This window comes from Pipistrellus hanaki (genome assembly GCF_964339955.1).
Source record: "Pipistrellus hanaki genome assembly, chromosome: 9".
NCBI classification, from domain to species: domain Eukaryota; kingdom Metazoa; phylum Chordata; class Mammalia; order Chiroptera; family Vespertilionidae; genus Pipistrellus; species Pipistrellus hanaki.
In genome coordinates, this window is record NC_140511.1 from 33,161,337 (window position 1) to 33,174,423 (window position 13,087).

At 39.4% G+C, this 13,087-nt stretch overlaps 1 protein-coding gene across 23 annotated transcripts in view; it reads left to right on the top strand.

Annotated features, from left to right (window-relative positions):
• The window catches only part of PICALM (phosphatidylinositol binding clathrin assembly protein), a 95,848-nt gene that overhangs the window by 19,832 nt on the left and 62,929 nt on the right, over positions 1-13,087 (top strand). For all 23 annotated transcript variants that reach the window (XM_084895192.1, XM_084895208.1, XM_084895200.1 and 20 more), the window contains exon 2: positions 11,151-11,293. In XM_084895192.1, the coding sequence (XP_084751318.1) occupies positions 11,151-11,293 (143 nt within the window). The remainder of the gene's footprint in view (positions 1-11,150; positions 11,294-13,087) is intronic.

Consider the following 13,087-nt stretch of genomic DNA (forward strand, 5'->3'; position numbering starts at 1 on the left):
GGCTTCCCTGTTGCCCTAGCTTCGTCTAAAAGGATGTCTGGAAGGACTTCTGATCTAATTAGCATATTATCACTTTATTATTATAGACTAGAGGCCTGATGCAAGAAGATTAATGCAAGAATTGGCCTTCTTTCCCTTGGCTGCCGGCACTGCCTTCACTCAGCCCAGAGGCCCAGAGTGGCTGGGGCGGTGTTGAACGCCTGCATCGTTGTCATGGCAATGCTGCAAGGGTCCCGCCCCTAGCCACTTGGCACCTGTGTATGCAAATTAACTCTCCATGTTTGTTGGGTTAATTTGCATGCTCACTCCTGATTGGCTGGTGGGCACCACAAAGGTACGGTTAATTTGCATCTTTTATTAGTGTAGATTAGGGGTGTCGAACTCAATCAGAGAAGGGGCCAAAATCTAAAATCCAGCCTAAATCGCGGGCCAAATGGTTTACTGAACAGTCATAAACTGACAATGTCATAAACTGACAGCGGAGTGCAGTGATGACAGCGCGGTGCGGGCCACATTGCAAGGCCTGGCGGGCTGGATTTGGCCCGCGGGCCTTGTGTTTGACACATGTGGTGTAGATGCTTACATGGTAGACTAAAACTTTTTGTTATTATTTTCAATAATTTGAAAAATGTTAGTGACATTGAATTCTTAGAGTATTCCAAGAGTACACCAAGTGGCCAGATTATTACGATCTCTGACTGCATAATAATCTGGCCACCCAGTGTATATCCTATCAAATTGTCCCCTCAACCAGGAGTTCGACCAGCAGGCAGGCTGGCCAACCACCCAGGTCCTCTCCCCCTGGCCAGGCTGGCCGGACACCACCCATGCACGAATTCATACACTGGGCCTCTAATATATGTGTGTGTGTGTGTGTGTGTGTGTGTGTGTGTGTGTGCGCGCGTGTGTATAAATTCAGAGATCATAATAATCTGGCCATTCAGTGTATAAGTTTTTCTATGGAGCATTTCTATGATTTAAACTTGATTCTGCTTTTTTTTGGTAAAATTTTATGTATTTTTGATAGTTTATAGGTGAAGAGGCAAATGCATGAATAATGATACTTTTAAGAGGTGGTCAGTAGGGCTGATTTGAAAAGGATGCTATATATGATGAAAATTTAATGGCAATTTCATAATGATTTTAGTAGCTAAAAATTTATTTTGCACTTTTAAAATTAAAGTATGGACAATTCTGTAAACTTGGCTTGTGTTCAGCTATGATTTAAGAGGCTAAATTTTAGCCAGACATTAATGTAGAAGTACCTTAGAATTGGTTTTGTTTACTTAGTTCCATCTGATTTTTTTCTTTTCATTCCCCCTTTAGTTCGGCTTCTTTCCTCTGCTACTTTCCTAGTGGGTTTGCTAAAATGGGACTTTGATTTACTTTTTTTTGTTGGTTCTGGAGATTCCTCATAATCTATGATGGTGGGAGACTAAACTTCTGTTCAAAGTAATTTAAAATATTGGCCTAGCTCTTTTAACAGTGGCTACAAACTTTCCAGCTGTCCTGTGATGCAACTTTTGTGCTTATACCACCTCTGCCTCACGCCCTTGAGGAAATAAAGGAACATGTTATTGCTGTTCTTTCTGCCATTGAGCATAATGTGCTCCAAAGGATCTAGAATGAATTACAGAACAGGATTGGTATCTGTTGTGTGACATGAGAGGTGCTTACTGTGATTTGTAAAATTATGGAAATAATAGTGATCATAGTTCTTTAGTGGTTGACACCCTGCTCATATGTAACTTAGTTACTGAATAATTTTGAAACGGTTCTTTTGTGCATTACCCTATATTTAGGAAAACAGTATATATCAGAAAATATACATCAATAATTTAAAAAATGGGATCTTACTCTGTTGTTGTTGTTTTTTTGTTTTGTTTGTTTTTAACATGGTTTTGATTTAATATACTGTGAGTATTTCCCCCTGTTCTCTTTTTTTGCTATGTATTTGTTGGCATAACTATTTCATTGTCAGACTGCTGTTATTTAATGAATTACCCATCATAATTGGATATATCCACTTACATTGTGACTTGGGTCCCTTAGCTTCGTAGTACTTTTATTAAAGCCATTTGGATCTTTAAAAAAATTTCTTAAAAATACTTTCCATGCCTCCTTTTCTCCTTTTTTTAAATGAAATCAGTCCTGTTACCTGTATTGAGTATTCTATATCATGTGAATCTTCCCAGTTTTTGTCTTAGTATCCACTTAACTTGTTGGTTAGATTTATTTCTTAAGGTATAAATTAGTCTGTGAAGTTAGTTTTCTGTTAATTCTTATGGAAATTATGTTAAAGTTTAACATATATTTCTCACAGAGGCCCCCACAAACTTTAAAGATAAAATTGTAACATTTACATCTTAATTTGTGACCCCTAACACACACAAAAAAATTGAATGCAGTAAGATATGAGTTGATTGTGTTTCCCAGACATTTGATACTTCTTAAAGGGCAGATCTGTCTCTGTGTGTGCAATTTCTCTTTGCTTTAGTCTGATTTCAGTAAGTATATTTTCTAAATACTTTCAAGTTTTTGTTAAATGAAAAGAATGTTACTGATCCGTTATATAAAAAATTCAAAAACTATGTTTTTATTGATTTTAGAGAGAGGGGAAGAGAAAGGGAGAGGGAAACATTGATTGGCTGCCTCCTGCATAGCCCCCTACTGGGGCTCACAACGTGGCCATGTGCTCTGATCAGGAATAGAAACAGTGCCCTTTTGGTGTATAGGATGGTGCTCAAACCAACTGAGCCACACAGGCCAGTACCAAAAACTGTTTTCTTACCTTCTCGTCACTGTTTCTTGGTGGATATTTGTTCCTTTTATTTGTATTCTTATCCAGGAAAAATTTCAAAGATCTGATTAGTGAAGTAACAGATTTTGATGAATCACTTAAATTGCCTTCCAAATTGAGTATATCTACAACTTTTTAGATGATTGAAGAAATTTGTCTGTTATCAAAATTGTTTTTGAAGGCAGCTGCAAAAAATATTCCACGTGACTCTTTTGAAAGAGATAGCATTTAGCTAAATGATTATGGTATAATAGAGGCCTGATGCACAAAATTTGGGCAAGAGTAGGCCTTCCTTCCCCCAGCTGCCAGCAACGGCTTCCCTCCAGCCACCAGCAGGCACCAGGACAAGTGCTTCCCTCACAGCCCTGGCTTTGTCCAGAAGGAATCCTGGTCTAATTAGCATATTACTCTTTTATTATTATAGATTGTTTTAAAGAAAGGATTAGTAAGTAAATAAATATATACACATATATATGTATGTACATACATACATATATATACACATATATATACACACACATACACACATATATACACACACACACACACATATATATACACACACACACACACACACACACATATATATACTCGTGCTCGCGGGCACGCGCATGTATATATACACACACTAATAGCCCATCGTGCACAGTACTCCGCCCGCCACTTCTGCAGAATCCGGTGGGAACTGCAGTGCGCTGCCAGGAGCCACACTTCCATGGGAGCCATGCGGCTTCCACGGGAGGCAGAGAAATGAGCCACCGGTACCCACAGGAGCCAGGAAGGAGCTTTCGCGGGAGCCGGGCGGGACCCATGCTGATTCTGTAGGAGGTGGGAGGGAGCCACGCTGCTTCTGTGGGAGGCAGGACTCCCATCTCCTCTCTGGGCCTGCACTTGGCTGTGGAGGCAGTGGGCTAGCCTCCCTGGCCCCCAGAGGCTCTCCATGCCTGAGGTGGGACTCTTGCCTCATCGCACCAGCCATGAAACAATCATTCTGCCAGGACACTCATGCTGCTGTTTCTCAGTGGCTCCCCCCTCCCCATCCCCACCCTGGACTGTGGGACTCTAGCAGGGCTGATGGGACTGGGCACTGCCATCTTGTTACTATGGGGCACCGCCAGCTTTGTGATGGAGTGATTTTAATTTGCATACTCTTTTATTAGATAGAATATATCCTCCTATGTAATAAAAGAGTAATATGCAAATTGAACATCACTCCAATACATAAAGATGGCTGCCTCCATGTGACACAAGAAGGCCAGCAGGGAAGGGACCAGGTCCATAAGGGAGGGCAGTTGTGGGTGATCAGGCCTGCAGGAGAGGTCAGTTAGGGGTAATCGGGATAGCAGGGGAGCAGTTAGACATCAATCATGCTGGCAGGGAGTGGTTAGGGGGTGATCAGGCTGGCAGGCAGAAATGGTTAGGTGCAATCAGGAAGGCAGGCAGACAGGCAAGCAGTTGGAAGCCAGCAGTCCTGTATTGTGAGAGGGATCCCAGATTGGAGAGAGTGCAGGCTGGGTTGAGGGACACTCCCAACCCCTGTGCACAAGTTTCATGCACCGGGCCTCTAGTGTGTGTATATGTGTGTGTGTATTTTTTCTTTAAGCCAAGCTCATTTATTAGGAAATCTATTTGGGTATCATCATAGGTGTTTTTTTTTGTTTTGTTTTTTTTAATATATTTTATTGATTTTTTTACAGAGAGGAAGGGAGAGAGATATAGAGAGCTAGAAACGTCGATGAGAGAGAAACATCGACCAGCCGCCTCCTGCACACCCCCCACCGGGGATGTGCCTGCAACCAATGTACATGCCCCTGACCGGAATCGAACCCGGGACCCTTCAGTCCTCAGACCGACGCTCTACCACTGAGCCAAACCGGTTTCGGCATCATCATAATTTTGATCTAGCCCAGTGAGTGCCTGTTTAGATGGAAACGCTAGGTCTCTACATTTTGTAATGATGCATGCCACTGGCTGTGTTGCCTGAATTTGTGGAAGTGAGCCCTAAATCTCTAAGGTTAGTAAACTGCTTTGGGAGATCTGTATAGGTTTGTGGCCTGCATGAAGAATATGGCTATAAGATTAACAAAATTATTTATTAAAACTGACCACTTCTAAAATTTTTGTACTTTGCAAAATACTTTCCCCTGAATATAAAAATACTGTTTTGCATTTCATTACTTTTCTTACTGTTTTTGTTTTAAATTAATTAGAAATTTAGGACTTTCATGAAAGTGGCTAATTGAGTATTCACTTTGTATATATGTTTCTAAAAACCCTTACCTTTATAAAAATTTAATTTTATTAATAAATTTGTCACTTAGTAGCAAGCTCCTGTCACCTTACCTGAGGGCAAGTGCCTTACATATGTTTATACAGTTAACATTTTTACTCAAGACATTGTTTGCTAGAGGGACATATTAAATAAAAGAGAGAGCATTTTGTATAGTAGGGATTAGTTCTTCTATCATCTCTGTTTGGAAAATTGCTCCTTATTTCCATGGTAGATCTAGTTTCTTAAATACTAGAAATTCACATGAATTCTCATCTTGACCTAAAGCAAAGACCCTATTGATCATGAAGTAGTTATTTTAGTGTGGAGTTTTAAGAATTGTTAATAATGTAATATTCAAGAAGGTATTTTAGTTTTTATATTCTTAAGGTAATTAGCTAAAACAAAACATAAGATGTATTTTTATTTTGGAACCCTTTTGATTGATAAGGAAAATTTAATACCAAGTTTGTGCTTTTTAAGAAATGAAATCTCCTGGAGTGAAAATGGAAAAAGCAATAGCTATGAAGATTCCTGGGTTATGCTGGACTTTTCTTTGGAACAGTTTGCTTTTGGTTATTCAGAAGTGGGGAAAACATTTCCTTCCTGAGTTGTTGGAGCTTAGACTTGGAAGCATTTTTAAGTTACTATAGTAGAAACATTATGTGGAGGTAAAATTACTGCATGGAGAAAATGACTTGCTTGAGTTAAAATACTATGGAAAAGTATGTTCAGCAGAGTTTGTGTAACTGTTCAGGTTTGTTTTGTTTTTTCTCTCAGTGATATTTGTATAACTTTGGCTTTGCATTTGGTCTATCCTGGATTCATAATGTCAACAATGAACTCATTTAATTTACCTTGTTATATGTGAATTGTTATATTTTAGTGTCTGAAATTATTTAACTTTTATGTGGCCATTTCTAAAACATCCTATATAATAAAACTCTAATAAGCAAATTGACCTACCCACAGAATGACCAGTCACTATGACACACACTGACCACTGGGGAGCAGACAATGCAGAGAAGCAGCCAGCAGGTGGCTATCAGGTGGTGCCAGGCTGCCAGCCAAGGCGATTGCCCTGCCCACCAGTTGCCCCACAGATGGCCCTGATCACTGGCCAGGCCTAGGGATCCTACCCTATATATTGGGAACAGTCTCTTAGATTTAAAAACTAAAACCTGGTAAGGCTACTCTAACACTGAAAAAACAGGATGATTCAGTGATGACATACATGCATGGACTCTGGCTTGCACATTTTGTGGTCAGCCCTGATTCTGTGTGACAAAGCCAGTTACTTAACTCTTCTCTGCTTCAGTTTTCCACCCATAAGATGGGGAAAATGGTACTACTACCTCAGAAGGATCATGTTATGTAGTACTTTTTATAATCAGTGCAAGAAAATGTAGCTGCCCATACAACAGCAAGATGCCTTTCACCTCTATGAAAAGTATGGTCACTCGTGCATGCAAAATCCCGGATTGCAAGTGGGATGTTTGACTGCTGGTTTAGGCCTGACATCCCCCGAGAGGTCCCAGATTGCGAGAGGACACAGGCCGGGCTGTGGGACATTCCCTCTTCCCCCTGTGCATGAGTTTCATGCACCAGCCCTTTAGTGTTTTCATAAGCATTATCCTCATCTATAGGTGTATGATTTTAGTCCAGCCTCTTCCTGCACCCTCCACACCCCTTTCCCCTGATAATTATCAATCCACTCCTTTTCTATGCCTCTGACTCTATTATCAATATATTCACCAGTTAATACGGTTCATCAGATTTTTTATTCCCTTGGTTTTTAGATTCACTTGTTGATGAATACGTATTTGTTATTCATAATTTTAATCTCCCCCTCCTCCCCCTGCTCCTCCTCTCCCTCCTTCCTCTCCTCCCTCTCTTTCTTCTCCCCATTCTTCATATAATTCTGGTTTGGTGGTAATGAACTCCTTTAGCTTTTTCTTGTCTGAGAAGATCTTTATCTGTCCTTCAATTCTGAATGATAGCTTTCCTGGGTAGAGTAATCTTGGTTGTAGTTTCTTGCTGTTCATCACTTTGAATATTTCTCGCCATTCCCCTCTGGCCTGCATAGTTTCTGTTGAGAAACTAGCTGATAGTCGTATGGGTGCTCCCTTATAGGTAACCAATTGCTTTTCTCTTGCTGCTTGTAAGATTCTCTCTTTGTCTTTTGTCCTTGGCATTTTAATTATGTGTCTTAGTGTGGTCCTCTTTGGATTCTTTTTATTTAGGATTCTGTGCGTTTCTTGGACTTGTAAATCTATTTCTTTCACCAGATTGGGGAAGTTTTCAGCCACTATTTCTTCAAATAGGTTTTCAGTATCTTGCGCTCTCTCTTCTTCTGGGACCCCCATAATTCTTGTTGGTACACTTGAAGTTGTCCCAGAGGCTTCTTTCACTATCTTCAACTTTTTGGATTCTCCTCCTCCTCCTCCTCCTCCTCCTTATTCTTCTTCTTCCTCCTCCTCCTCCTCCTCCTCCTCCTCATCATCATCATCATCCTCCTCCTTTTTTGTATTTCAAATCTTTGACTTGATTCTTGCTGTTAAAGCTCTGTATTTTATTATTTATTGTCACTGTATGCTTAATTTCTAGTTGATCCTTTTTCATATTCTCAAGGGTCTTGTTAAATTTATTGGCCTTTTCTAGGAAATTCTTGAAAAACCTTATAACCGTGGTTTTGAATTCTGTATCCAGACTTTTGCTTTCCTCCATTTCCTTCATTTGTGGCTTGCCTCTTTGTCTCCGCATTTTAGCTGCTTCCCTGAGTTGATGGAATTATTTTGTACGGTAGGTGTTCTAGCAGGGCTCAGTAACTCGGCCTCCTCAGTTACCTGAGGTGGACACTCTTGGTGCAGCCCTTTGTGGGCTTCGTGTGCAGTATTATTGTAGTTAAGCCTTGATTGTTGATGGTATCACTGGAGAGAGTTGACCCCCAGGCCAATTGGCTGTGAGGATCAGCAGTGTCTCTGCTGGGAGGGCTTCTGTGCTCAGCTTGGATGGGGCGGAGTCTCAGGGTGGAGCAGACAGCCTTGGTTTCCCATAAGTCCCATCCTACGAGGGCCCTGTATCTCAGTGTCCCCTGGCAATGGCTGCATGCACCTCTGAGAGAAGGCTGCTCTCGAGTTTCGCCCACTGCCAGACCAGTTTTACCCCGAATGAGTCTGGTATCCAAAGTCTCTCCCAGAGCTGGATTTCAGTGGAGTCCGGAGGTTTTGTTTTCCTCCCGAACGAGAAAGCTAGCCGCGCTGTTTGCTGCCTGCCCTCTCAGTGTGCTGTGAGTAAGCCAGCCGCATATTCAGCCACCCATCCTTTCGGCGCGCATGGGTCTCCGCACCTCCACAGCTCCTCTTAGTCTGTGTCCTTTTCTCTTTCCTTCTAGTTGTAGAATTTCCACTAGGCCAGCTTTCTGATGGTTCTGGATGATGTCCGCTCTGTCTTTCAGTTGCAGTTTTAAAATTGTTTTAAACAAGGCATCAGTACAGGTGTTTACCTTATGCCTCCATCTTGGTCTGAACTCCTTCACTCTTAATATTTGCCAATAAAACCTCTCAGTGAGCATTGTTTTTATTTACTTAATTATTTACTTATGTATTTAATCCTTACCTGAGGATATTTTTTCCATTGGTTTATTTATTTATTTATTTTTTTAGAGAATGGAAGGGAGAAGGAGAGACAGAGAGAAACACCAAGGTGAGAGAGACACATCAATTGGCTGCCTCTCCCATACCCCTGACCAGGGCTAGGAGCCTACAACCGAGATACCTGCACAACGCTCTGTCCACTGAGCCAAATTGGCTAGTGCCCCTTAGCGAGCATTATAACTTCCCCAATTTTTGAATGCTTCTAGGAGAAGTGGTACGTTTTAGTTAAGAAATAAGTAAGATTTGAACTCTGGCTTTGTCAGTGATAGTGGAATGAAGAGAAAGTGGAATTGGTGGAGGTTTAGGAGGCTTGATACTGATGGGGTTTAGGGAGTATATATATATATATATATATATATATATATATATATACACACACATACACACACACACACACTCACATAGAGAAAGGTATGAGTATATTTGGAGCAGTATTATGACGTGAATTTTTTGACAGGTTTAGTTTTCAAAACTAATAAAATAAGTCCGGCTGGCATGGCTCGATTCCCGGTCAGGGCACATGCCTGGGTTGCAGGCTCCATCCCCAGGGTGGGACGTGCAGAAGCAACCAATCAATGATTCTCATCATTGATGTTTCTCTCTTTCTCCCTCTCCCTTCCTCTTTGACATCAATAAAAATATATTTTTTTAAAAAGAAAGAAAACTATTAAAATAAGATTCTGAAGAGTAAAATTATTTTTGATGTGACCATGAGGAATTAACTATTATTTTAAAGAACTGAATGTATTATCAAGACAATTTCTGTAAAGATATATGAAATTAGATTATGTAAAGATAAACACTGGAAAAAGGCTAGGAATATAACTTCTTGTAATTAGGTTCAGAACTTGACAACTGCTTGAAGTTTTAAAGAATTCACAAGCACGAGTTAGATAGGCCTTTCCCTTAGTAGATTATATTTTGAGAGGCAAAGAAAAAACTTTTTAAGTAAGGCAAGTACAATATATTTTCAGTGCCATAAACAGGTTAGAGTACCATTCAAGAAGATTCAGAGAAGGCACAGATCATATTCTATTTCTTACTATCAGGAGCTGAACCGAATTTTGAAAGCCTTGTCATGCTTCTGTCCATGGCATTCTATTTGTGTGCTTTATTTTGTAAGCATTGTTGGCCAGGGTAACTGCTTATCTAAAATGGATTTGCTTATCAAATGTTACTTTGTATAATAATTGGACCTATTAAAACAAACATTTTTGAAAGATTATAAGTAGATAATTGGTCTTAGTTACATTGATGTTTGCCAGCAGTCAAGGCCAAGTTAGGTCACTTGAATTCATACTTAATCATTATGCACTGAACATTAAAAATGGGCTAATTGCTAATGAGTCATAAATGACTTCAAATTTTCCCCCCTTTATGGTAGTTACAACTGAGATATTTCTAGATGCTTTAAAAGTAAAACAACTCATGTCTTGGTCTTCTTCTTTGTTCTAAAAATTGGATCATATTTTGTATTTTCTCCTTTGTTGAATTTGCCAATAATAATCTCTTAAACAGATTGGAGGTGAAACTTTGTGGTTTTAAAGAGCTTCTTTTTGTTTTGTTTTTCCATTTTGGTGCTAGAAAAATTGTATATTAGGTTATTTTATAGTAATGTTTTCCAGTTTGAAAAATAAAATTATAACACTGTTTTAACCTTTTCAGGGTAATATTTAGTAGAATTCCTGGATCTTTTCTTATTTGGAAATTTATTGCAATAAGAAACTTAAATCCATTTTTCAGTTTTGTCAGTGTAAGCTACCCTGTTTCCCCGAGAATAAGACAGTGTCTTATATTAATTTTTTCTCCCAAAGTTGCTCTAGGTCTTATTTTCAGGGGATGTCTTACCTTTCCATGTGCTAGGTCTTATTTTCGGAGGATGTCTTTCTTATTTTCGGGGAAACACAGTAGTTGCTATCAACTGATACTTGAGATAATTCAGTATAATGGAAGGAGACCATACAACATATCTTTTATTTTTCTGTTAGTTCAAATACACTATTCTAGGACCTTCAGCTTGTTAACACTTTACATATATGATTTCTTTAAAAGTTTTTTTTTTTAAAGGTAGGGATGAATAATAGTAGTAGCTTTTAAGGTTTATCAGTAGTTAAAAGAACTGTGAAAGTTCCTTAAGACTGAAATAATTTCCTTTGAGATAAGTAAAATATTTGAGGGTAAATTACTCTCTGGGGGAGTTTGACTTTTAGGTATTATTGATCAGTTATATGACTCTAATCATACCCTGTTTACTTCTCGTGTAGATTATAGTGGTTTCAGTTCCTCTTTTGAGAGGTTTTTCACAACTTTTCCAAACTACCTGTTGTTGCTCCACTCTGTTAGATCTTTCATCTGTTAGCATGTAAATCTGGCATTAACAATAAACTAAAGCTAGAGAATAAATTGATCTTTCTTTTTGTTGCAGACTTAATTCAGTGCACAAATGAGATGAATGTGAACATCCCACAGTTGGCAGACAGTTTATTTGAAAGAACTACTAACAGTAGTTGGGTAGTGGTCTTCAAATCTCTGATTACAACTCATCATTTGATGGTATATGGAAATGAGGTAAGTAGAATTTTTGGTTAACAAGCATACTGGTGTGTGGACTGCTTGTTCATTTTTCCCCCCTGAAACTTCAGGAATGGCTTTAGCAACTGAGTAATATAGGTAGAAAGGGCAAGGTGTCTAAGGAAAAAATAATTGTGTGTAATTTGGACAAAGATGGCTTGTAAGCAAGAAAGCAGAAAGTGGAACAGAGCACAGAGGGCTTCAATAATGGGATCAAGAAGCAAAGATTTAGGGTCTAGAAATGGATTCTGTAAATAGCACTAGTCTTTGCAGGCCTTGTACATGGACTGTATGTTTGTCTATATCCAGTTGCTTTTTTACTGCAGACCAATCAGATTTGTCTTATTTTTTACTGCTCTGGGGGTTGGCACTCCAAACCCTACATTGTTCAAGGGTCAACTGTAGTTTATTCTTTAAATAAAAAGCTACACATATAACCAACTGCAAAGTCAGGTAAAGAGGTTGTAAATGAGATAACACTAGAAGCAAAACCTTGATAAAGGCATTTACTGTCTTTCCTTACAATTGACTGATAGGAAGAGAAAGATACCATTTCAGTAAGGTTTTTACTCCAAATAAACTCATGTTTAGTTTCCCTTAAGCAGCCAAGACAAATTCACTGCTCTGTTCATTTTTTGTGCTAGTTTATGCAACCCTCAGGTTTTCACACTGGCAGTTGTTATTAGTCTGTTGAGAGAGGCTGCATAGGATCTTACTGTGCTGTGGTGTTGGGAATGCCAGGGGTTCTCAACTAGGGCAAAGGAGGAGAATGATTCTTCCCATCCAGAGGACATTTGTCACAACTTGAAGGAATGCAACTGACACCTAATGGAGAGAGGACAGGGATGCTTCTAAATGTCTTACAGTGCATAGGACAGGTCATCACAAAAAAGAATTGTCAAAGCTTATGAAAAATCAGAGTCTAATATTGCCATTTGAACAGGTTATTTTAGGATAAGTGATGAAATGTGAGTCTTTGATTGGTTTGTTTAGGGTGATCTCAGATCAACAAGATTGAATTTAGAGCAATGGAATGCATCCTAATTGATGGTAACCCCCTTTGCATACTTTAAAAAGAATGGAAATCCTAAAGAGAAGTGACATTGAAAGTTGCTTTAGCTCTCTTTTTTCTGAGGTAGTGTTCTATGGTAAGCACTTTGGAGAGCATTTAAAGAATGTGAACTTTTACATATATGCTGACCCAACAATTCATCCCTAACTATGTATCATGAGAAACTCTCATACACTTGCACATGGAAACCAAGTACAAAGATGTCAATTAAACATCCTATATTAAAAGGCCAATATGCAAATCAACTGAACAGTGGAATGACCAGTTGCTATGACACACACTGACCACCAGGGGGCAGACACTCAATGCAGGGGGAGCGCTGCTCAGCCAGAAGCCAGGCTCATGGCTAGCAAGCTCAGAGGCAGTGGTGGGAGCTAAGGATGTCCGCCTGGGGAGCGGGCCTAAGCTGTCAGTTGGACATCTCTCGAGAGCTCCTGCACTGCGAGAGGGCACAGGCTGGGCTGAGTGCATGAATCTAGTGCACTGGGCCTCTAGTTGTTAATAATAGTGAAATTGGCAAGAATTATAGTATCCATAAAGAAATTAACCTGTTAACTGGGGAGTTCCCTTTTTAATTACGCAATGTACAACGGGCGCATACTCTTTCACTAGGACGTGTCAGTACGTCACACCCAGCGGACGTAATTTTATATTATTATTTTATTTATTTATACTTAATTAAAATAAATGAAATATATATTTTTTCGTTTATTTATATA